This window comes from Ctenopharyngodon idella, chromosome 7 (genome assembly GCF_019924925.1).
Source record: "Ctenopharyngodon idella isolate HZGC_01 chromosome 7, HZGC01, whole genome shotgun sequence".
NCBI classification, from domain to species: domain Eukaryota; kingdom Metazoa; phylum Chordata; class Actinopteri; order Cypriniformes; family Xenocyprididae; genus Ctenopharyngodon; species Ctenopharyngodon idella.
Window position 1 is genome coordinate 41076014 of NC_067226.1, and position 26809 is coordinate 41102822.

General features: G+C 36.9%; 1 protein-coding gene across 2 annotated transcripts; it reads left to right on the forward strand.

Moving 5' to 3' along the window:
• The first annotated feature begins 543 nt into the window (after nt 1–543).
• On the forward strand, nt 544–25026 carry ccdc149a (coiled-coil domain containing 149a). Of its 2 annotated transcripts, none has more exons than XM_051900651.1 (12): nt 544–746; nt 10110–10271; nt 10379–10417; nt 10515–10622; nt 11418–11534; nt 11716–11888; nt 12809–12881; nt 12953–13037; nt 13191–13335; nt 13920–13996; nt 21699–21800; nt 24313–25026. In XM_051900651.1, the coding sequence occupies exons 1-12, from the start codon at nt 696–698 to the stop codon at nt 24858–24860; spliced, it is 1680 nt and encodes a 559-aa protein (XP_051756611.1). In that variant the 5' UTR covers nt 544–695; the 3' UTR covers nt 24861–25026. The 2 variants fall into 2 exon arrangements, with proteins under 2 accessions (XP_051756611.1, XP_051756612.1); XM_051900652.1 differs by lacking the exon at nt 544–746 and adding an exon at nt 4611–4828.
• Nucleotides 25027–26809: the final 1783 nt, after the last annotated feature.

The following is a 26809-nucleotide window of genomic DNA, read 5'->3' on the forward strand; positions in this document are numbered from 1 at the left end:
ATTTAAATTTCTCAATATTACTGTTTTTTGTTTTGTTTTTTTCTGTATTTTGATCAAATAAATGTAAATGCAGGCTTGATGAGCATAAGAGACTCTTTCAAAAACATTAAAAATAGTAGTGTATTTATACACCTTACTTTTTTTTTTTTTTTTTTTTTTTTACATTTGAGCCCCTGAGGAACTCTGCACGTCCTTGTATAGCAGTTTTTTAATCGTTTGACGGCATTGAAGAGTTGGATTCAACGAGGTTTGTTATGTGTTAACGGCTGTTTGTATGCAAATAATCTGTATAAAATATACAATGACTATTCAGCTGTTTTAAAACAATGAAAAAATGTTACTATTCATCTCAAATTGCGCGTCTTATACGTTTCCCATAATTCGTGTTCGCCATCTACTGGTCGGACATGTACAATGCCTCTCTACAATAATAAAAAAAGAAACTATACACTTTTATTGCACATTGTTTGATAAATTCGCTACTAGAAATTCACAGTTGATCGCCACGCCCTCACTAACATTCTGAATATCGATGCTGGTTCAGTGTTTCACAAACCCGGATCTTGTGCACCAGCTGACCCAGAGTAAACAGTGACTGAGAGGAAGGGTGAAGTTTCTGCCTGTCCATAAAGCTCGCGAAAATACTAGCTTTATATTTGCACTACATTAAATATTATCGCCAAACGCAGGAAGAAATGAACTCGTCCAAAAGAAGTGAAAGTGACTGGCAAGGTTTAGTGAGCGAGGTGAGTGCTGCTTTATTAAACACGGTGGTGATGATGATGACGGCTGTTTCCATATGGTACTGTGTCGCTGCCAACCACCTGAACTCTAGCGTTTGATACATACAAAATAGAATGTGCTTTGGCAGTAAGGTTTAAAAAAACATAATGTAACATCTAGAAACTAGGCCAAATATGTTCTGTTTTAAATTATTTTAAAAAATTACCTCCTATGCAGGTTTTCCAAGACCGTGGAAACCCTGGTTTTTCAAAGAAAAAAAAATGTTGTTGAGGGTACGAATTAAAATGAGAAATATCTTGATTTTTAGTTGGTTTAGCTTATTGTAATGCTTGTTTTGTCTGATTTTAAATAATTTTAAGTCATTTTATAGCCCCCTTTGAAGTTTGCTGATGCACCCTGGTGTAAAACCACTGGTGAAAAAGTGGTTTTTAAAACCACTTTTAAAATAGCTGGTTTGCTGCTGATCCAAGGTGAACTACCAGCTCTTACTAGTCTCAACAGCAGCTAATTGGTCATTTAGAGTAGACCAGCCATGAGAAATTAGTAACCACAAAGGACCAGCTAGAAACCTCGTGAAAACCTTCTGAAGTTGTCTTTTCTTTAATTAACTAGAATTTTCATTAAAGTTTTAGCAATAATAATAATTAAAAAAAAATAAAATAAAAAAATCCTGAATGAATGTGTTAGACTGAATGTGTTTTGGAATCTGATCAAAGTTTTGGTTTGCTGATATGTTGTCTTTAGGGATGTAACGATTCACTCAACTCACGATGCGATACAATTCACGATACTGATTGAAATGAGATTTAAGACAATTTATAAATGAGAAAGTGTCTTTTTATTATTTTCTTATAATATTATATTTCTCAGACAAAATGCCGCATACTTATTTGTGAAATTGAAATATCTTTATAACAAAACTAAATTGAAATTTTAAAACAAAACCTAAATCAAATAAATAAATGAATAATACAAATAAAAGAAATCTATTCATATGAGTACATGGACAAGATGTTTATTTAATCTATTACAGGCTGAACTATCTGTAGCTGTTTAAAATTATAGGCAGCCACTGCATTTTAATCATGATCCCAACAAAGATGCTGCATACATGTAGCATGAGCAGTTTTTGATTTAAATTAGATTGTATAATTTCAGCATTTGAAGCAGAACATGGTCTGACTTTAGCTTTGTGAAATAATGCTATATATATACAACAGCAAAGTGAAAAATTATAATAAAGCACAATGGAAACAGGACACAAAATGCAAAAGAAAACATACAAAAAACAACATAAAAGTAAGAAATAACTTACAACTGATAACATTCAGAGAACAGGTGGGTTTTGAGTAGTGATTTAAATTCAGAGATATTATTGACACAGTGGAGTGATTGGGGGAGAGAATTCCATAATTTTGGTACACCGGCGCTGAATGATCTACCCCCCATTGAACGAAGCGATACTGAGGGTTACTGAGAAAGCCAGAATCGGAAGAGCGTATTCAGCGAGTTGGAGTGTAATGGAGGAGTAGTTCACAGAGGTACCGGGGAGCCAGGTTGTGCAAAGATTTAATAGTGAGTACTAGAATTTGGTATTTAATATGATGTACAACCGGAAGCCAGTGGACTTTAAACAAAATTGAAGTGATGTGGGCAGAACGCTTAGTGTGGGTGAGTATTCTGGCAGCAGAGTTTTGAATATACTGTAGCTTGAAGATGGAGCTGACTGGTAAACCAATGAAAAGGGTGTTGCAGTAATCAAGGCGGGATGAGACAAAAGCGTGGACAGAGCTCGGCAACTTGGCATAAATGAAAGAATGCTGATTTGGTAACAGAGTTGAAATGGGGCTGAAAGGAAAAAGATGAATCGAAAATAACACCTAAGTTTTTAACATTATTAGATGATTTAATGAGAGTACCAGTTATTTCAAAGGAAAAGTCATTAGGAATGCTGCTAGTGAGTTCCAGCAATAATGATCTCAGTTTTGTCCATGTTTAATTTAAAAAAAAAAAAAAATAATTAGAGGTTAACCATTGTTTTATTTCATGTACACAAGCAGAGATTCTGTTGATTTGAGTGGGTGAAGCTGGTCTACATTTTGAATGTCATCAGCATATAAATGGTAATTAAAACCATGTCGGTACATGATTTAACGCAGTGGTAATATGTAAATAATGAATAGTAGTGGGCCGAGAACAAATCCTTGGGGGACACCTTGCTTCAAATGGGCAGTAGGGGATTGAAAGTCCTGCAACGAAATGTAGAACTGTCTGTCAGACAGAAAACCAGACTGAAAAGGATCAAAGACATTGTGTTCAACTAGAAAAGACTGAAGCTGAGAGGCAACAGTGCTTTCCAGTTATTGGGCAATGAACAGTAAATTTGAAATTGGACGATAATTAGATAAACCTGAGGGATCAAGGTTGCGTTTTTTGAGAACTGGGGTAACTGCAGCAGTTTTAAGTGGCATAGGGAATGATGCAGAGGTAAGAGATGCATTGATGAAATGAGATGCAGAAATAACAGAGTGGCACAATTTTAGGAGAGGAGTACGAGCAGGGTCAAGACGATAGGGCGACGAATTAGCTTTAAAAATTAACTCCGAGACGGAAGATGGATTAGTTGTAGAGAAGCAAGAGAGAGACTAACCAGAGGAATTGGGCACAAAATTGAGCTTCATAGCCTCATTAGGAAAAACACTGGTGGGCAGCATCTGTCTTATCCAGTAAATACTGCATGAAGGAACAGCAAAGTTCATCTGAAGCTAACGCATTGTGAGTTGGAGGTTTGGTGAGCTTATGCATTGTATTAAATAATGCTTTTGGCCTATTACTTGATTTGTTGATTGTAGCAGAGACAAAACTAGATCAAGCCAAGCTCAGAGCAGATTTGTATTTTTTTAAGATGTTCAAGGAAAGCAAAATAATGAACAGTAAGGCTGGTTTTCTTGTAAAGATGCTCAAGCCGTCTACCAGTAGCACTTAAGATACAAAGCTCAGGAGTGTACCAGTGAGAAGTGTGAACAGAAGGGAAAGATCTGGCCTAATAGGAGCATACCCCTGCAAGATCTCAGAAATGGTAGAATGATATATCGATTATATCAGTGGTTGAGAAGAGATAGCATAGACATCAGAGAGATCAGAGACAACAGTGGAAGGACAGAATGATGTAATATCAACAGTTTTAGGATTGTGATAAGATATGATAGTCTTAGGACATTTTGTATGCACAGGCAAGCAAAAGCTAAAGTCTGTAAGTTTAGAAAGGCCAGTGTCAAAGGAAGAAATATCAACCCCAGATGTATATCAGATCAAGGATATGGCCATGCTTATGAGTAGAAAAATGAACATGCTGAGTCAAATTAAAACAGTAAAAAACTTACAATAATTGGTTAGAGTTAAGAGCAAACAGCAATAACATGAATATTAAAGTCACCAAGCAAAAGAACAGAGGAAGACAAAGGGCAGGCAAGGGTTAACAGTTCACTGAGTTCAGAAAAAAAAGTTAGATGTCTTAGGAGGACAGTAGAGTAGAATAATAAAAAGTCAACCTTCAGAACCACATATATTAAAAGTATTGGTGTCATGAAAATTAAGTTTTGTGGGCTGGAGGTTGTCTCGAAAAATGACAGCAAGACCACCCACTTTACTGTGCAGTCATGGTCTGGACAGGTATTTATTAGGGATGTGCACAAATAGTCGAATATTCGATCTGTAATTAATATTCGAAAAATAAAATTACTATTAGAATTTTACTATGTTGCTTTGCTGGCCGTAAATGCAGTAAATCCATGATAAATCCTAAGCACTAAAGCTCGCAGTTATAACTAAATGCACTGGGTGGCGCTGTGAAGCGTGTTTAACAAGTTTATTGTATTTGATCGTCACATAAGGTTGTTGTCTGCCTCGTGAAGTTTGGAATTACTTATAGATGATAATAATCTTACAAAATGGAATTATTTTTTATCAAATGAATTAATGAAACCGAGTTATCATAATATCACCACCATAATGAGAAAGCACATGGAATCAAAACAACCGTCGAATGAGGAAAGACAGCTGTCCATCACTGCATTCACGACAGGTAAACGCAACTGTACCCCAAGTGAGCAGAGAAGATAACTTATCTGATAGCAAAATGATCTCGAGACATATGCTTCCTTTAAGTTTCTTCGAGGGAGACATATTTACGAAAACACAAAGTGCTGCTGTTGGAAACTTAGCTTAGCACACCATTATCTTTGTGTCTTCTGCAACGTCTGTCAGCGCAGCTCGTTTTCTCACCCGAGCATGTGGATATTGTTTTTCTCAACATGAACATGTGAAACAATAAACATAACCATGTACTGCCTCGAGTGTATATGTACGTTCTGTACCTGTCGCTTGTCTGCTTTATTAGCGTTTTTCCCGTTCGCGCTGCTTAAATGCTTTTGTTCTTTATATTTTTTTGTTTGCACATATTGTTTAATGCTTTTTTTAACTAAAAGAAAACCTTAAGATGTAACGTAAGCTTGTTGTGTATATTGCCTAATCGTAAGCTTGTTCAGAAATGGTTACAAAATCTTGATGAATTAAAAAAATAACGTTTTTCTCGTAACATCATTTAAAGGAACACTCCACTTTTTTTGAAAATAGGGTCATTTTCCAACTGGCGGTACCACTTTTAGCATAGCTTAGCATAGTTCATTGAATCGGATTAGACCGTTAGCATCTCGCTTAAAAATGGCCAAAGAGTTTCGATATTTTTCCTATTTAAAATTTGACTCTTTTGTAGTTACATCGTGTACTAAGACCGATGGAAAATGAAAAGTTGCGATTTTCTAGGCCGAAATGGCTAGAAACTATACTCTCAAAATGAGCCTATTTTCAAAAAAAGTGGAGTGTTCCTTTAAATAAACGAATATTCGAATATTATGAGGCCAAACATTCGAATACAATATTTTGGAAAAATGCCCATCCCTAGTATTTATATCCTTCCGATGTGAGTAGGTTTAACTGCACAAAATCACCAGGAACTTGCTAGGTTTCAGTGAGGAGAAAAATATCAAGATGATTGTCAAGGACAGTTTTATTGAAGTAGAGAGCATTTGTTTGAGATTGAAATTCATAACAGCAGACGGGCTGCATGAGAACGCAAATTCACTGTCTGACCGCAGGTGGCGCTTATGGAACAGCGGCAATACAGCGCTTCCTTGGTTACCCCTGTAAACAAGGCAGCGCTGTGCGCTTATAAACCCTAGGGGTGAAAGAAAATGTCGATGCATGTGAATATCGCGATATTATGTTTGGCGATACTGTATCGATATTTATATATTTATTTATTTACATCCAAGATTTGTGGCTTTGTGTTCGGTTTAAACCACAGACTGTATAAAACCCAACCGCTATCTCAGAACGTAAACTGACGCGGAGCCGGAGAAGCGCAAGGTGAAGGTGCGTGCATTGCTGGTGTTAGCATTAGCAAACCCAGCTCACAAGACGATAGAATTATTCCGCTCCCGCGGTATACAGAGCTGAAGTGTGTGTGCTCATTTTGGCTTCAGCTATAAAGGAGCCACTAAGGAAATCGACAAGAGTCATTTTGTTTGCAAAATAGGACGTTAAAATCCAAATACTCGGGAAACGCATTGAATAGAGTACCTCAGGGATGATGTATTTTTGTAGGCCAACCCGGAAGTTAGTGGCGCACGGGTTCCCTCGATCGAAAGCCTATGCATTTTTCCCATAGACTTTTAGAAAATCACAAAAAATAAGCTCTGTGTTTAACAAAGTGTTATGACACTTACACGTTTTGTCTATCAAGATAATCTTTACAAGTTAACACAACATTTATACATTTTGAAGCCTAAATAAAGTCGTCAGATATAAAAAGCTAACAGTAGGCTATAAACGGACTACAGCACACCATGGTCGCGGATCAACGTCACCACCACCAAGCTTTCTCAAACTTTATTTAGAAAACAACTTTATTTAAAAACATGCTCGCTGATTATGATCTGTGCTGTGTATGAATACTTATCCACTTTTTCATGAGAAATGCTGTCCAAATGTCCTGTTTGTCACGATGACGTCTAAAGTCCCCGCCAAAGGAAGTAGTCCCTTTTAGCAATTTGTTAGCAACTGCAGTTTTTAAGACACAATAAAGGTTTAAAAAATTATAAGCAGGTTATAACTGGTGTGTTTTATGTCATAGATCAAAACGTGAAAATATTTAGAGGCTTTGTTAACCACAGACCTTATTTCAGGCGATTTAGCAAAAACCCACTCAAAAAACCAATTGACTTTGGGGCGATGGAACCGGAAGTCCTTTCGGGTTTTGCCTACAAAAACACGTAATCCCTGAGGTACTCTATCTGAGAGCTCGCTTAACATCCTGACGTCATCCGCGCTGCTGAGAAGCATTTCGATAGAATATGTGATATGTACGGCACGTTTTCCTCTCAGTAACAAAATAAACACACAACAAAATTGACAGCGATAGAGCCGGTCCTTCCAGCCGACATGAAGTCAGGGTTCTACAGTCCCTACTTCATTGTACTCAAGAAAGGCAGTGGATTACGGCCAATCTTGGACCTCCGTGTTTTGAATCAGGCCCTTACAAGCTCCCGTTCAAGATGCTAACGCATAAATGCATTTTCGAATGCATCTGTCCCTGCGATTGGTTTGCATCAGATTGAGATTGGCATCCGCAGCCGCGGTAACATCGCTGGGATTGTTTCATATGAGGCCGCTTCAGCACTGGCTTCACAGCTGAGTCCCAATGACAATCACCCAAGTCTGTCACTAAACCTTCAGCCGTGGTCGGACCATGCATTTTTACAGTCAGGAGTTCCCCTAAAACAAGTGTCCAGGCATGCTCCACCACCGGTTGGGGTGCCACATACAATGGGCATGCAACCTCTGGCATTTGGACGGGACCCCGACTGCATTGGCACATCAACTGCCTCGAGTTGCTAGCAGTACAGCTTGCGCTGGGCCGCTTCAAATCGCTGCTACAAGGCAAGCACGTACTGGTCTGTACAGACAGCACTGCGGCCGCTGTGTACCTCAATCATCAAGGAGGAGCCATTCACTTCCTAAGGACTGGATACGTGTGCTTATTTTGCTCCTCAGGTGAGTTCCCTAGCTAACGAAACATTTTGGAGTTCCTCCAGCACCCTGCGGCAGTCAGACGTGGCGGAGACATCTGATGCCAGGCCTAACACTCGTAAGTACGGCAGTGGTTGACCCCTGTGCTAGGCCAGGTGCCCATATGTTGTGATCACTATCGCAATACATACATATGTATGTGTACACATGGTATGTGTATTCTTCCACGGTATGGCTCCTCTCTCGGCGAGCCCGTGTCTTTCCCTAAGCAGAGTTTGCTCTGCCTCTGTGTCGAAATTGACTTCACCCTAACTAGGCTGAATCTACCACAGAGACCTTCCATATGTAGCACTGCCCTAATGGTCAGTCCGTATGTGTAATTTCCAAATGACACCTCCCTATGGGTAGGATGTGGTCTCCATTGCATTCCTTTCCACTTGGAAAAGGCATTCTTTCCCAGTGTTATCCAATAGTCTCTCTGAATGTGTCAGAATTAACAGCAGTCTTTGTGTAAAGCCCTGTCCTGTCTTCCACCACAGCAGGTGCGGGGGTGGATCAGTTGGTTTACGCAGAGCACTGGAAGGGGTAGCTATTGTGGCACTTTGGTAGGGATCCCAATTCGTCAGTTCAGTTCTGACATAACGTCAAACATGACTGACTGAAAGGGAACATCCAGGTTAATATTGATGTTACGTTCCATCGCCACAATTGCTGCACCACCTCTGAGCGGCCATGTCACCGGCTCGGCTCCTCAGCGCAAACTTGAATGTGCGATTGCAATGCAAATCTCGCATGCCAATGTGCATTGGCTGGTTTAGTTTACACTTGAAGGTGACTGGGCTCTCAGGCGAGATCCCAGTTCGGCAGTTCAGTTCTGATGTAACTTCTCCTTTCCCTCCTTCATGGAAGGAGGGTTACAATAGTAACCTAGTCTCAGCCTCAGACGTCATGCCCTTTGGATCGTTGGCTGAACGTCTGATGCATATGGCACACTTATCTGGAAACACTTCAGGAGTTTCGAAGTCATCATCTGTTTGGTTGAATTCTACAGGATGTCCGGGAGATGTGTGTGTCGTGTTCTTTAATGGTCCGCCTGGAAACAAATGCCATGACGCCAAACCCCCTCGTAGAAGAAGAACAATGAGCGCTTACCAGGATCAACTAAATGATTTTCAAAAGTATGTGAAGTTCGTGGCTTCATTGTTGCAGTAAACTTGCATAACATTCTTGAATGAATAATTTATTAGATGCACGCCGGTCTGTTATTGTAGGGACATCGACTTTACATTTTCACGCCCCTAAACATGACTCGGAACCAAACAAACTGTGATTGGTTGCATTACATGTCAGTCAAACGTCCTCTTAGGCGGTCCTTGGCCAATGAAAGCTGCAATAGAGTCCAGACCTTCTGCTGTCCGTCTGAAGGTCTGGCTACGCGAGACTAATAGTAACCTAGATGTTTTTATGTAACAGTTTTGCCTTATCCCACTGAAACTGCTTTAGTCTTTATGGCACTTTAATAAATGAATGCTGTTAAATACATTTTTTATTTATTTAACTTTTAACTACCTGCCCTATTGATGCATGATAATTAAATATTTAAAGCCTCATTATGCTTGTATTGTTGATATTTTTGTTACTTTTGTTGACACTTTTGTGCCTCACCACACATGTACACTACCAGTTGAAATTTTAAAATAATAATGATTTAAAAAAAAAAAAAAAAAAAAATGTTTTTGAAAGAAGTCTCCTATGCTCTCTAAGACTGCATTTATTTGATCAAAGATACAGTAAAAAACTGTAATATTGTAAAATAATATCACAATTTAAATAAACTGTTTTCTATTTGAATATATTTTAAAAATGTATTTTATTCCTGTGATGCAAAGCTGAATTTTCAGCATCATTACTCCAGTCTTCAGTGTCACACGATCCTTCAGAAAGAATTATAATATGCTGATTTGCTGCTCAAGAAACATTTCTTATTGTTATCAATGTTGAAAACAGTTGTGCTGCTTCAAATTTTTGTGGAAACAGTGATTCTGATGTGACAGTGAAGACTGGAGTAATGGCTGCTGAAAATTCAGCTTTGCCATCACAGGAATACATTTCATTTTAAAATATGTTTGTTCAAATAGAAAACAGTTATTTTGAATTGTAATAATACTTCAGAATATGACTGTTTAACAGTAATTATGTATTTATGTAAATGTAGAGACTTTTTTTTCTGACTGGTAGTATACATGCCCACACTGGTACTTTTCTTGTTTCTGCAGTTCTTGATATGCAAACGTAAGCTGGAGAGCAAGAAGGATGCCCTTCTCATTCTGTCAAAAGAGCTGGACACCTGTCAGCAGGAGAGAGACCAGTACAAACTGATGGCCAACCAGCTGCGAGAGACACACCAGGGCTTGAAGAAGAAATACAGAGAACTAATTGTGTGTCTCTGAAGGCATACTCTGCATTATTATTATATTATATTATATTTTATGATGTTTTTTTCTTGGCTTTGTAGTTCATCAGAATTTTTTACAATGTATTTCAGGATGGTGAATCTTCACTTCCCCCAGAAAAACGTAATCAGGTCAGTTGATTTATACATGATTGTGTTATTTAACTTTTCAAGTTATTGCAGGTCATTACTTTTCTCTTTCTCTCTGCTTTTCTGTCTTTCCCCTCAGGTGAATTTGGCTCAGTTGTTGATGGATTCGAGGGAGAGAAATAAGAAGCTAGTTGAAGAGGTGAAGGAACTGACTCAGAGACTCAGTGAGACCCAGGGAGACAATAAGGTACACATAAAATTATTCAAAAATAGGTATGTTTGCATCCAAATTTGTGAATGAAACTTATTCAAAAAATTGGAATATTGTATATAACATCTGCGAATAAAGCACTGTTTCTGTCCCATGCGTTCAAGTGAACAAAATCTTCTCTTCATTGGAAACTCGCACAAAGTATCAGTAATACAATAATAAAAAGCTTCTACAACAGGGGAAGCCTGTGACTTTTTTTTCCTGCATAAAATTGACGTGCTTCAGAGCGCACAAATGAAACACAATATCAAACACTATCATGTTATCTTGCATTCGGAGGCGGATGCCTGATGTTTGGGAGCGCAAACGTGTGTGATAGTTCTGGGAGGTAATTATACCAAATAATTTTAATTACAGACTTTGGCTCAGGCATTCCAGAATGACTACATTTGAGATGCGGTGTGATGTGATAGGTCCTTTGGCTCGTCCAGTTATCCAATCACAGGCAAAGTCACATGAGTGTTTATGCTTCAGGAATTTATTCATGAAATGTGTTTCCATTGTAGTTTTAAGAATAAAAAAAAAAAATTATCCACCTCAATTAAACACGTTTTTTGTGTATCTTGTTTTTTAATGCAATATCCCAAAATTTGCATAAAACATGGATGGAAACATAGCTAATGACTTTCTCTCTCTCTCTCTCTCTTATATATATATATATATATATAATATATATATATATATATATATATATATATATAAAATGTATGTATATGTGTGTGTGTGTGTGTGTATTCTTTTCTTATCCCTGCTGTTATCATCTCTTCATAGCTGTTAAGAATGACTATCACAAAACAGAGGCTTGGAGATGATGAAGTCGGTGTCAGACATTTCCCTGCTCATGAGCGTGAGGATCTGGTCAGGCAACTGGAGAAAGCAGCATTGCATGTGCGTCTTTAAGTTTTATATCAGTTTTATATAAAAGTTTTATAATCTCAAGGTTCTACTGAATGAGAAAACATATTCTTCTTGCTCTTTCTTGTGTCCTAATCATATATTTTCACTATCATGACCGTAAATCAAATATGGCGCTTTGTGAGAATATCCACTGGTACTGTTTTTTCTTAAGAGAGAAGAGCTTGAACACAGTCTGAAGACGGTGAGCGACGAACTGCAGGATATAAAGGCAGAGAGGACAGTGTTCAAGGAGAAAGCTGAACGTCTCAACCTCGAGCTGAACCACATCCTGGGTGGCCAGGAGAAGCGCATCATTGACGTGGACGCCCTCTGCATGGAGAACAAGTCAGGGAGTGTTAATGTAGCTTGTCAGATCTTCATTATAATGCAGTGATTCTAAAAAAAATATGACTCCAAGGCCCTCCTGTTGTCCACAACGATATTAGATGGCCCACTCATGTAGGCTAGGTTTCTAGGTTTCATATGCTGTAATAAATCAGTTTTGTTTTCAAAACAGTTTTTTTTTAATTTACAGAAACTAAAAGTGTCCATAGATTAAAATAAGTAACTAAAAGAATTATTATTAAAATAAGTTACAAAATTAAAACATTAAAGAGCTGAATTTTGTTCAGGGATGTTTGACTTTTCCAGGTGTTTGTAATTTACTGAACAAGAATTTTAAAAAAATAATTTTTACTTACAATATTTTGGAGCTTTGCATAACTAGAAAATGTAGATTCTTAATAAAAATGCATATGGTGTTTTTAAGATTTTATTAATTTACTTGACATTTAGAAATCATATTTTTAAAATTAGGCTTCCTCCATATATCCATGTTTTTCAAGACCATGAGAATCCTGGTTCTTCAAAGAAAAATCAAAGCAGATGTTGAAGGGATGAATTAAAATTAGAATTATCTTGATTTTTAGTTGTTTTAGCTTTTTTTTTTGTTTTTTTTTGTTTTTGTTTTTGTTCTGTCTTATTTTAAATACTTTTAAGTCATCTTAAAGGGATAGTTCACCCAAAAATGAAAATGATCCTGTAATTTACTCACCCTCAAGCCATCCTAGGTGTATATGACTATCTTCTTTCAGCCAAACAGGAGTGAATGGTGCCGTTTTTTTTAAGCCCAAAAAAGTGCAACCATCCATCATAAAAGTAATCCATACAGCTCCAGGGGGTTAATAAAGGCAGGCATGTTGTCTTGATTTCAGTTTAGATGAGATGTGTTTTTTCATGTAACAAAAGGTTTTGTCATATTGCAGATACTTGCATGAGAGATTAAAACAAGTTCAAGAGGAGGTCAGCCTGTTGAAGAGTAACATACAGAAATATAAGGTGAGGCTATGAAGTCTTTTACACATCTTTAATATTGTATTATTTCAATATTGTATTTTTTCATCTTGTAGACTGCTCTGGATCGAAGAAGAAATCCTGAAATCACCGGCAAGTCTAACAGCAGCGCTCTTACTGGAGTGCTTTCTCCTAAACAAGGTGCTTGGGTCACGTGATTGCTTTTTTCTTAGAAAGCTTGATGAACTGAACTGACAAAGAAGCAAAGAAATGTTGCTGTACAGCATATCAAATGACTGCATACACAGTGTACATTTATTCACTCAAATACTGCTCTATTCCTGCTGTTTGCAGTTCAAGGGTTGTTGTCAGAGGATAATGGTTGCAGTTTACCAGCCACACCTCAGTCTATCTCAGACCTGAAGTCTTTAGCGACAGCCTTACTGGAGACCATTCACGAGAAGAACATAATCATTCAACACCAAAGACAGACCAACAGGTTTGTGTGTAACTATATTTGCACTAACAGTTCAGAAATAGCCTGTAAACTGAAAAACAAAATTGGTGTAGAAACGATTTTCACTCAGAAATCGCAAGTACATTTCAGACGGCAAGTAACGCATTGAATTAAACGTGACATAGAAAGGCAGAAATAGTATTTTCTTGTAAAAAGTACTCCAATAATCTTTACTTACAACTTCAACAAAATCATTTTTTACAGTGTACTTTCAAATATCAACATTTAAAGGGACTGTTCACCCAAAAATGAAAATGCACCTTCAAGTTGACAGGCCCCATTGACTTCCATAGTATGGAAAAAAATACTATGGAAGTCAATGGAACCCATCAATTGTTTGGTTACCGACATTCTTCAAAATATCTTCTTTTGTGTTCAGCAGAAGAAAGAAATTCATACAGGTTTGAAACAACTCGAGGGTGAGTAAATTATGACAGAATTTTCATTTTTGGGTGAACTATCCCTTTAAATATCTTACCTGCAGGTTTTGTACAAAAGGTTTTGAAAGAAAGATGTCTCATGTTATACATAAATTTTGTATTGGGTGAATTTATTGTGCATTATAGAATTCTGGGAAACCGAGTTGCTGATTTGGAGAGGAAGTTGAAGACTCTGGAAATTTCGGGGCTTTGGAGTCTCCCAGGTAAGAGTTTCTTGCATGTTTTTGTGCTTTCCATTTTTCATTTGTTGATATTGTTGTATTATTACTATAATTAATTATCCATATACCCTCACATCATCAGATATCTAATTATCTTATATCTTTGTGTTTTATAGGATAAAATTGTAGCCTTGAATGCAATAATGATATTCTAGTCTCTAGGTTTGTCTCAACAAGCTGTTTGATTTGAGGTGTCATTCTTGTTACAAAAGCACAAAAATTACAACTTTAGACCAAACCTATAACCTTTGTCAAAAAGTGTACTTTGTAATAATATCAAATTAAAAGTTTTACTTTAAAATGCATTTTAAATTTTTGTTTTAATAATATTTTGTCATGCTTTAAAGAGGTACACTTATTTTGATGTGTTGACTAACATACTAAAGCACATGTGAAGTACTTGATTATAATTTGAACTGCAGTGTGTTGTTCGATTAGTACATTTAAAGTGAATATATTTTAAATGTACTAAATTGCAACTTAATTAGAAATGTGTAAATGATTACAAATAAATTTAAATACATGACATTCAAGATTCAATAGAAATGGCATTAAAGTATATTATATCCTGCACCAGGCAAAACTTGAAAAAGTCTGATCACTTAGAAAAGTAATAGGTACAATACTTTAGTTAGGAGTTGGTTCAAATCCCAAACCCCAAGTATGAGTAAAAGTGATGGTTGACTTGGCAAGCTCCACTAATGAAACGATTTTAGTTTAGTTTCAACGTCCTCATTTAATTTGATATGGGCCATTTAATAAGTGGCCACATTGGCCTACTTTTGTAAAATAGTAGTACAAGCACCAGTAAAAGAGAAGTACTTAGAGTCGCCGTCCACAAGAGGGTAGTAAAGCACTGTCACTGAAGCACAGATCACACGCTCACATGTCATAAGACTGTCATTCTGCCGCCATAAAACTGACAAGCATCCATTACTGAAACTGATTGCCCACATTACAAACACATTTGGGGAATGTGGTATTATTAGGGAACTTTGTGGATGAGAGAGAGGATCACAACTCAGTCTTTGAAAGTGATTGAGTTGGTGGCCTTGCAGAAATGAACAGGAGAAATCAGTTTAAAGTGCACTCGCAATTTTTTTTTTCCTTCATTAAAGAAGTTTTAACTCTAAAGAAATGAATAGTCTTTTTGGTAAAATGTTTAAAGTCATTCACTTGAGATGGAGACTAATAGTAGACTAATAAAAGCTGATTTAGTGTGTGCCTCCACGCCAATAGGTGTCAGTATAATACATATTGGCCAACATGACACTTTTTCACAGAAGTGCATTTAATAGTATTAAATGTGCACTTGAAGTGTACTTCAGATCTTACAAGTAGATAATATGTACTTAAAGATAATATAATAGCAATGAAATAAAAAGACACTTCAGTGTATTTAAAGACACTACGTTTCTTAACGCACTTAAGTACACTTTTAAAAGTGCACTTAGTAATAATTTCAAATTAAAACCTGTACTTTAAAGTACATTTTAAATCATTGTTTTGATAATCTTGTCATGTTTTAAAGAAGTACCTTATGTTGATGTGTTGAGTAACATACTAAAGCACATTTAAAGTACTTGATTATAATTTGAACTGCAGTGTTATTCAATATTAGTTAATATATTTTAAATGTACTAAATTGCAACTTCATAATTACAAGTGTGTAATTCTAAATATATCTATATACATGACCTATATGTTTCAATAGAAATGACATCAAAGTGTATTTTAGTTTCCCATAAATGATTGTTTGATATTTAAAAAGACAATATAAGTAATTTTGAAATTACATATAAAGATAAGTCCTATATATGTGGGTCAAAAAAGCACTCTACAGTTAATTTCATTGCAAATAACGTGCAGTTAAGTGTCTAAAAACTTTACATTCAGATTTTAAATAAGTATATATTTTTAAAGTATATTATTTCTGTAATGAGTACTATTTTTAAAAGTATGCTAAAGTGTACTTAGCATGGACAGAGTGAGCGCATTCGAGAAAGAAAATAGAGGACGTTTTTTTTCCCGATCATGAACATCCCCGTCCTTTTTTCTTGTTGTCTGTTTAGATGACAGGTTGTACTTGTTTCCTTGTTGACTACTGCTGTCCTGTCAGAACAGCCTGTCTGACTTAAACTTGTTTTCCCCTTACGACTCTCTTTACCTGTCATCGCAATGACAAAACAACAAGTGAGAGAGATCATTTCTTGTTTGAAATGTGCCAGAAGTCACCATGAGAGGAAATTAGCAGTCTTCTGCCGCGACTTCTGTGACTTCCGAGCTGTACGATGTGACGCAAAGCTCGGTTTGTCCATAAAACTAGATGGTTTTGTTCCCCAGTGTGAGGCAGGGACAAGCAGTGAATGAATGGATGGATGGGCAGCTGCCAGGTGGGGATCGCCTCTCATCCATCCATCCTGTTTTGCACAGCGGGCTGTGAAGCAGCCGCAGTGAAGCTCCATGCTGTTCGGCATACAGAATTAGCCCGACTTTTTAATTAGCTCAGAAGCCGGTCTCCATAACACAACAATGACCTTTTCAAACAAAGGAAGTTGAGCATAGAGTCGCTAAAGCATTATTTAGGTGCCTCTTAAAAATAAACCCTCTCTTGAGATCTTCAAGTAGTCCAGAGGACCATATGGAGACGCACGGCTGCTGTCAGCTGTCAATCTAGGATCATTGCTGGAGATTTACATAAAGTGTGCCCAAAAAGTTTTTGGCCACTCAAACCACATTTAAAGGTTTAGTTCACCCAAAAATGAAAATTTTGTCGTAATTTACTCACTCTAATGTTGTTCCATACCTGTATGACTTTATGTGTGGCACAAAAAAGTCTGTCCATACAGTAAAATGTTGTTTTGGACACCATTAACTGGTTAAAAACTGGTTAATCTTTTTTTTTTTTTTTTTTTTTTTTTTTTTTTTTTTTATTGATACCACTTGGTTTGATATTTTGTTATCTAAATGCAATCACATTTTAACCCTGTAAAGCCTGACATATTAAATTATAGTCAGAAAAATATAGATTTTTTCAAATGCAACAGTTTATTGAACCTTTTATACAAAAAAAAAAAAAAAAAAAAAAAAAAAAAAAAAATATATATATATATAAATTATATGTATATCTATTTATCTATCTATAAAACTTTGCATATGTTTGTTTTTGCATATGTTTTTTTTAGAATCATATTTTATACATCAGGCTTTATGGCTCATGATATAATGAGAATATGAGAACACCTCAGTTTTATTCAGATGCACAAACTGAGCAAAAATATGCAATTTGGTGCAGTTGTCAATATTTATATGTCCAAAAGGATGAAATTCTGATAGCTTATAATGTAAATCATTGAGGTCTATATAACAGTATAGCAGACTACTTACATAAGATGCATATAAATATCAGTTAACAGTCTATATCTTCCAATAACAATAATAATAATATGATTTAAATCTTAGTTTTATGATCAGAGCTCTGCAGTTTTTATATAATGCAGTGCAATACAATGATGATTGAGAGATGAACAAATAAATGTTCCTAAAAAGCCTGATGGATCATATTTGATACTCCCATTTTTACATGATTTTTCTATGAAATGATGTGTGGATTATCAAGTAAACCAAAGTTGCTTCAGTTCAGTAAATGTTCATCTGGAAATAGTAATATAAAAGTTATTCTTAGGTTTACTTTATATTATCAGTAATGATTTTACAGCAAAAAGTCACTGAAGGAGGACATTTTTACAATTATACCTAAAGGCATTTTACTTGCTAAAAAAGGATGAACTATTAATCAGACGACTGAGTGCATGTAGTAGATTGTGTGCAACAGGTTTTTCAGCAACCTTCTGATTGTATTGATAATAGAAATTATGATTGTATAGGCCTTAGAATTTTGCATATCAAATATGATACAGTAAGCTTTATAGGGTAAAGGATTAGTTCACCACCATGTCATCCAAGATGTTTATATCTTTCTTTCTTCAGTCTAAAAGAAATTAAGAATTTTGAGGATCACATTCCAGGATTTTTCTCCAGATAGTGGACTTCAACAGGGTACAACAGGTTAAAGGTCCAAATTGCAGTTTCAATGCAGCTTCAAAGGGCTCTACACGATCCCAGCCCAGGAATAAGGGTCTTAAAGGGGTAGTTCACCCAAAAATGAAAATTCACAAAAGGAATATTTTTGGAAGAATGTCAGTAACCAAACAGATCTCACTCCCATTTATTTTTCCTACTATGGTAGTAAATGAGGGGCGAGATCTGTTTGGTTACTGATATTCTTCCAAATATCGTTCTCTGTGTTCAGCAGAACAAAGAAATTTATACAGGTTTGGAACTACTTGAGAGTGAGTAAATGATGACAGAATTTTCAAATTTGGGTGAACTATGCCTCAACTAGCGAAACGATCAGTCATTAAAAAAAAAAAAAAAAAAAAAAAATAAGTATATATATATATATATATATATATTTTAACCACAAATGTTCGTCCTGCACTGCTTTGCCATGCACCACGCATTATGTAAGACTAAGTCAAATGGTCTTTACAAAAAATAAAGGTAAAACAATGATGTTGGACGAGTTTGAAGTTTTCCACCCTACTGCAGTACTTCCACCTAACACCGTGTCCTAACCAGATGCGCCGCGACGCTGCGACAAGCGATAAAAGGTATCTTTTCCATGTTAATCAGAGTTTTTGTCCTAACCAGCCGCGACGGCGACACGCGAATATTCTATTTTAGAAACGGTTTCTATTTCTATGCGACGTCGCGGCTGGTTAGTATGGCACAAAGTATGGCAATGATAATATCAGGTACTGTTTATGTGCTTTATTTAATGTTAAAAGCGTCTAATGTGAGTTTGAATATCGTTCTGTGTTCATAGCTTTTTAGCTGTAATGAAAACAACACTGGCTAATTCACCTCAGATCTTGAAAATAAATAAATGGGCACAAGAACGTTCAAACTGTCAACTCAATGAGAACAAACAAGTGTATTCTATGACAAAGATTGGTTCAGTCACTCCGTATGTACTTTAAACAATATTTAAATTGTGTAATATTTATGAATTTTACTTTGTACTTGCCCATTTCATTGTGTCTGCTGTGCTCTTGCCAAGAGAGCCCGCCCACACTCTCTTCTGATTGGCTGTGGTTTTTAATTGATTTTATCGCTTCTCATTTTCGCGTCGCGTCTAGTGTGGACATTCAAATTGCTCGTTGCTGGAATCTTATCGCATCGAGTCTGGTTAGGACACGGTGTTTGTCACGCATGACCTTTCCACCGTGATTATGCATCGCAGAGCAGCGAAAGACAAGCATTTGTAGTTAAAAAGTATATAAATTTTTATTTTTTAAGAAAATGACAGATCATTTTGCTAGATAAGACCCTTATTTCTCAGCTAGGATCGTGTAAAGCCCTTTGAAGCGGCATTGAAACTGCAAATTGGACCTTCAACCCATTGAACCCCAGTGAAGTCCACTATATGGAGAAAAATCCTGGAATGTTTTCCTCAAAAACCTTAATTTCTTTTCAACTGAAGAAAGAAAGACATTAACATCTTGAATGACATGGGGGTGAGTAAATTATCAGGAAATTTGAGTTCTGAAGTGAATTAATCCTTTAAATATGACTTTTAGGTATTCAAAATACTTTTTGTGGCCTCAAGGCTTACAATCCATGTTCATGTTGATCTCTCAAGCTCAGTGCTGCTATAAGCTGCCGTGGTTCCTATTCACTGCATGACTCTCTTGTTTATTATATTTCATACCACAGTGGCCCTAGAAAGCGGTGTTTAAACTGATCAGACAGTGGAAGCATGTAAGCACTGGTGGCCTGTGTTATGATGGCACCAGCATATAGTGCTCAGTCCCCTGTGGGCAACATATGGCATTAACCTGTGATGCATGCAGCCAGTACTAATGAAGACAGATGAGGGGAGCTGTAGTCACTTTCTGTGTCTGAGTTCATGTGGCCAGTCTGATCCTTTTCAGTCTGCATATGTACCTCTATAAATGTCACCTTTTGTGTAGGAGAGCGGTGTAAATTTTTGTGTTTGAATGAGATTTTGGCATTTATCACAAACCAGTGAAATCCTTTGAGTTTTTATTTTCCCTCGTCACATCATGATGCCTTTGTTCTTCAAAGGCAGTACAGAAACTGCATCTGAAGATGGTGCATTTACACACCTGTTAAATGATGCAAATAATGCATTTACACAGAAATATGAAAGTATGAATATAGAGATATTAAATTAGGATTAAAAGTAGATATAATGTGAAATAAAATAAATATTTTATATACACTTGATATTTTGTGCTGCTTTTTAGTGCAACATTGCATAAAACCACATCATTTGCAACGGACACACATCCTGCTCTGAACAGTCTCAAGCCAGCTGCTCTGTAATAGAATTGAAAATACATTAAATAAATGTTAAAAATTTTTATATATATATATATATATATATAGTTGACACACATCCTGCTCAGAGCAGTCAAAAGCCAGCTCTGTAATAGAATTAAAATTACATTAAATTGTATTCATTTTTACATTTATAAAATATATGTATTTTATTCACAATATGAATATTATTTTAAATTATTTTTACATTTAATGTACACATAATTATACATTTTATTAAAATATTACTTTTAAAAACCTATCATAATTTACATGATTCATTTTAAATTAAAGGTAAAAAATGATTTATTTAATTTTACAATATTACAAATTTTGTCCTTTTTTTTATATTATTTTACTTGAATTTATGAAATTGCATTACAAATTGTGTGCACTAATGATTATGTAATTTGTTTATCATTTAATTCATTTTAAATAAAAATTTTATGAAATGACAATATTATACATTATATATATACATATAATGACATACATATGCATTATTATACTATTTCTTATTACACTGTATTTTTTTTTTATTGCTTTAAAGGTGCAGGAAGCGATTTCTAAGAAAAACTGTTGATATTTGAAATCAACCCAAACAAACACACCCCTCCCTCCACCCCTAAAAATGCACAAACACGCAGTAAAAGTGTGGATGTCTCTTTAGCATACCTGAAGATGATGAACGAACGACAAGGAAGAACAAAGATGAACACACAGTACACAAGAGTATATACAAGCAAGAGTTTGTTAGTCACCAGCAGCACACCAGCTCCAAAAAAACAATGACACGCAAAACCAATGTTACTCACGTATAGAGCAGAAACCTCTGCATCCATTTTCAGGCCTTTCCGCTTCAGTCTCTCCAGCGCTGGAAAGCTTTTCTAATATTAACGCGGGTCCTAAAGCTCTTGTCTGATCGTAACCTTTCTTTTTCCAGTGATATTCCTCTGAGCTTTTATCTTTTTGTAATGTCTCTCAGCCATCTCTCTTTCTACAGTGTTTCTTCAGATCTCTCTCTTGCTCACTCTCTCTCCTCCCCCATCATGAGTGGACACGCCCCCTACTACTGATTGGCTACAAGTGTGTTGTGGTGCTTGGTCCAATCCACTTTACACAGCGTTTCTCAGAAATTGCTTACTGCACCTTTAAGTATGTTGTACCTCAGGTTATATCAGAGAGATTCCTTCTCTTCATTGTCTATTGGTAGTTTGCATTGATAACAGTCCCTTCACACTGTAAATGATGTCAACTTCTTCTCTGTGGCGTTCAACAGGAGGTAGAGATGCCATCACTCTGAGTGCCACACCTCTGTGCTCTATTGACCATCCACATCAGCCAGAAGCACAAAAAACCACTAACCCACGACCTCCTGCAGGTGAGCGTGTGTAATTGTGTGTAACCAAATCTGCCATTTGCTAATCGTCCCGCCAAGAGGCTGAAGAGCTGTAATTAGCTAATACTCTGACCAGCCCACCCCTCTTGTCCCTTTGCTATCACGCCTATCCTTCACGCACACTCTCATTGGTCAGGCCGGCTGAACACCCAATCCCTTCCAAATGCCATGGCATTTGGCAAATGCTAGCAAATTCTCGTTCGCTGACATTCACCAACTTTTGGGGCGTGTTTTGCGGTCGGGACTGCCCCATAAATATGGATGCTGCTGTGTAAAGTGGTATTTCGCGTTTCTGTTGTCCCATGAATAAGCCGCATGCAGTGTTTAACCTTTTAGCTGAATGCTCTCAAATATGGGTCAGTAATCCAGCAGAATAGGCAGCAATGATGCAGAGGGGAGGCAGAACTAAGCTGTTGCCTTCGCTGACAGGCCGTCACGCTCCTTTTCCCAGCTGGATGCCTTTTGTTGTCGTGTATTTTATTTGTTGGTGTGATATTTGAAACTTATATAGCTTTGTCACTTTGTAAGAATTCAGAGTGATTAATTGTAGAGTCTCATAAGTCTTATAACACTTATTTTACATGATAATCTTATATTTTAGTCCTTAATGGGGTTATTATAGTTCACTAAATCTAAAAAATTTTGTTACTTAAAATAAAATAAACATTAATTGAAATGGAAAATAAAAAATGTTTTATTTCAGTTAGTTGCCAAGGCAAAATTTCTAATTTTAAAGGGATAGTTCACCCAAAAATGAAAATTATCCCATAATTTGTTCATCCTCCAGCCATCCTAGTAAGTAAAATGACAAGCTTCCAGTGCAACAGCCATACACATTCAACTTGCATCCAAAAAGCGTTAACTTCCGCGATGTAGTACACAATGACACATGTTATAATGTTGGACATACAGTGCCACTTGAAAGTTTGTGAACCCCTTGCAGAATCTGTGAAAATATGAAAAATTTTAACAAAATAAAAGAGATAATACAAAATGCATGTTATTTTTTTATTTAGTACTGTCCTGATTAAGATATTTTACATAAAAGATGTTTACATATAATTCACAAGACAAAAAATAGCTGAATTTATTAAAATGATCCCGTTCAAAAGTTTGTGAACCATTGATTCTTAATACTGTGTGTGATCACACCGGTGTGATCGTATGTGTCAAAGGGTTAAAATAGTCCATGTGACCACAGTGGTTCAACCTTAAAGTTATGAAGCGGCGAGAATACAGTGCAGCACTTCCAGGTTCTACGTCAGAACAACGCTGGCCAATGATGAGCCAGCTTTCTGATGTAGAACCTAGAAGGAAAATGACAGGGAAGAGAAGAAATTGTTGAATAAAGTCATTATTTTTGTTTTGTTTTTGCATACAAAAAGTATTCTCGTCACTTCATAACATTAAGGTTGAAACACTGTAGTCACGTGGACTATTTTAACAATGTCTTTAGTACCTTGAATGTGGTAATAACGTTGTAGTCTATCACAGGCCAGAAAGCTCATGGATTTAATCAAAAATATCTTAATTTGTGTTCCAAAGATGAACGAAGGTCTTACGGGTGTGGAACGACATGAGGGCGAGTAATTAAAGACAGAATTTAAATTTTTGGGTGAACTAACCCTTTAATACCAAGTGTAAACAAGGCCTGAGTTTTATTAGCATGACATTGGTTTATGTCCCCTAAAAGTGTAAACATTGAGCTCCCCAGGCACCATCAAAACAGCAGTCCATTCAGATCTTGTCAATCTCTTTCCAGCTCAACCTATAGCGAGAGTTTGGCGGAGCCGCTGGTGTGGGACTATGACTGACGCATTACATGGGAAAAGAAATTCAGCTTCGGTTACAGAAGTGCAGTTAGACCTTCAAAGACTAAACCGGTCACATGCAAACGGGGCATTGCGATGCAATGTACTACAATGGATGCTTCGATACAGCACCATCATGCACCCATTCAGAGAGACAAACGTTCCCGGTTATAATGTTTACTTTGTGTCCAGTTAGACCAAAAGAGTTGTGGCATGTTATATCAAAAAATGTGCCCAGTACAGATACTTTGAATGGGTTTATTATAAGCGAGATGCTCACGTTCGCTCTAGAGCGTTTGCCTACTCAATTGCTTATTCATGACTCATAGCAACACAGCTAAAAGTATTCTTAATATGTTGGACCTTATTGAAAGTAGCTTATTCTTACCTGTTGAAACATGCCTTTACAGGCACCAGTAGAGCTGTATATATGATGTTTGAGTTGGAGAGGCATGACACATGAAAGGGGCATTTGCAAAGTTGCTTTATTTTTGTAATTCCGCTAGTGTCACAGAAACTACATAATGTGATCTCCGTTGGCCAAATGCACTCACCATGGTATGAATTCTTAATTGAGCTTCACTACTGTGGTAAACGACACATTTGCCTCGCAGGGCTCCATTCCATTAGCATGGCACTAACACAATGTCCATTAATCTTCTTTGTCTCCCTGATTGGCTCAGATGACAGGACAGGAAGAGGAGGGCCATCGCCATGGGAGCAGGACACAGCTGGCAGTGACAGCTTCCCGAACATGTGGCGCGGCTCCCGCCCCTGTCCAGATGGAGGCGGAGAGGAGGTGGACACACCTGTCACCCCTGACAACAGGGAAGAGATCGTCTTGTGTGGGACAGACATTGTGAGACAAACTAATGGGCAGGTCAGGACCGAGGTGAAGGAGGGTCCTGTGGAAAAAAAGACAGGCTTCTGCACAAAAACACGTTCCGGTCGGGAAATGGAGGGAGGCCCAACTGTGAACGAGGGTGAGGTTTTAGGGGAGTTGTGCATGATAGCGGAGGAGGCTGAAGATGCAGCTTTGGCTCTGGCTCCAGCAATGTCTGGACAACTTCAAGTAGTGCAAATGTCTTCAATTACTCTTGACCAAACCGCCTGTGAAAATGTCGACTTTCAAGCCTCTGTGGGAATTCCAAGAGCTTACTTTGAAAATATTTTGGAAGGTGCCTCCATAAAGAAAAAGCCTACTGAACCAAGTGACTCTTCTATTCTATAATAGGAGGGGGAACTGAAGGTCTGAAGGGTCTGAAGACGCTTTCCTTAGAAGTCTAAAATGTGGTGATTTATTGGTCAGGTACAAAGTAGCTGAATAAAAATCCATAACACAATCCAGATTACATACAGTATGCATTGCTGAAGCAAATAAACCCCTCGATTGTCAATGTTTTACGTCTCATTCACTGCAAACAATATTTTCTTACTCAGTAGACTTGTCTTGATTTCCAGTACAAACATCTATTTATTCCTAAACCAAGATATATTTACTTGAAGCAAAATTACTTAAGATAATGTGTGAATATATTGGTCAAAGATTACTTACAGTATGCAATACTGAAGCCAATATAAACCCCTCCATTTTGAATGTTTTGTCTCATTCACTGCAAAAAAAAAAAAAAAAGTATTTTATCTTATTTAGTTAAAAAAAACAAAACAAGACATATTAATTTTGACCTCCCTGAAAATACTTATTAGGATTATGACCTAATACATACACACAGACTTGTAAGTTATTGCTTTCTGTCCCTTTCACACACATACATCCATGAGTAGCCGAAGAAGCGGCACTCGTACCTCTTGGAGTGGACTCAGCTGGCAGCTGCTCCTGACTGCAAATACATCAAAAGGCAAAGTTTGAACTGCTTGTTCTGCAAAGCCAAGCTTTTTCTCTTTTAATCTCTCTCAGTATTACACATACAGGCACATTGGGCGGCATGATGCCAGGCAGCTGATGTGGCATTAGGAAGGACTTTTGGGAAACAGATGGGAGTCAGAGCTAATGGAGTTATGAGGCTTACAGTCTCTGCAGGGTGAGGTTAGTTAGGTTACCCATTCACTTGTTCAAGAATAATTAAGCATGAGAAAAAAATAAACAAATTATGTTTTTCATTAAAAAATGAAAGCAACACTGTTAATTGTTGCCCTCTAATGGTTAAAGATAGAATCACATGTTGTGGAAGAACACTGTTTTGGTTGTGCTGCTGCTGCTCTGCTCCACTGAGCGGATGAATGTGGTTCGAGGCACCGGTGAACACGTGGATCTATGACATCAGCGGGTGAACTAATAAAAAAAGTTTTGTTGTTGTTTTTACAACTATTCTCCAAAGGTTTGCTGTTTGTTTTGAATGACCCATGGTCAATTTTTCTCATTAGTTCTGACAACACATTTTCATCTGCTTGCTACCCACATTATGCTGCGTTCCATTTACCTCGGAGGAGGGATGTTGTAGCTGGGAATGACATCATACTCGAGTTGACCACTTTCCAGTACACAGGTCAGAAAACTAAGAGGGACACGTCCAGGCAAAGCTTTGGAAAAAACATAAAAAGCGGTATTTTGGATTTTTTTAGATAATAGGCTACTGTGAGCACCACAGAGTTTTTGAGACGGATAAAAAAAAGTGCTAAAAAAAACTATATATATTAGCCTACTACTGTTTCACTGCGGTTGATGTGTGTGCAGCCATACTGATTTCTGAAATCGGTAGAGCTGCCCTCGATTAAAGATTTTTCTGGTCGACTAGTAGTCGTTCATTTTAAGCGATTAGTCGACTAATTGCATGTTTATTAATAAACCATATAAATCACAATAAAGAGCCTTTAATGCCTACATAGCCTAATCCGCGATTATGAGTGCGTCGGGGAAAAACAGCAAAGAAATTGCTTTAACATTTAAATAAGTGATAAACTAGTGTTTTCTGTATTTTCTTGCTGCAGTGATGAAGTTGACGATGCTGACTTGTCATTGCCGCAGTAGTGGACGCGCCTATATGGATTACATAAAATGAGAATATTTGTTTTCCATTTGAATTTGTTCATTTAAAAGTAGACATTTCGTTTTCTTTAGATATATTTTTTTATGTGTGTGAGGCCAGTTTAAATGGAGTTTCAATTCTTTTTTCTTTTTTTTTTGGCGCGCTCAAGTTCACAGAGAGAGACGGTAGAAAG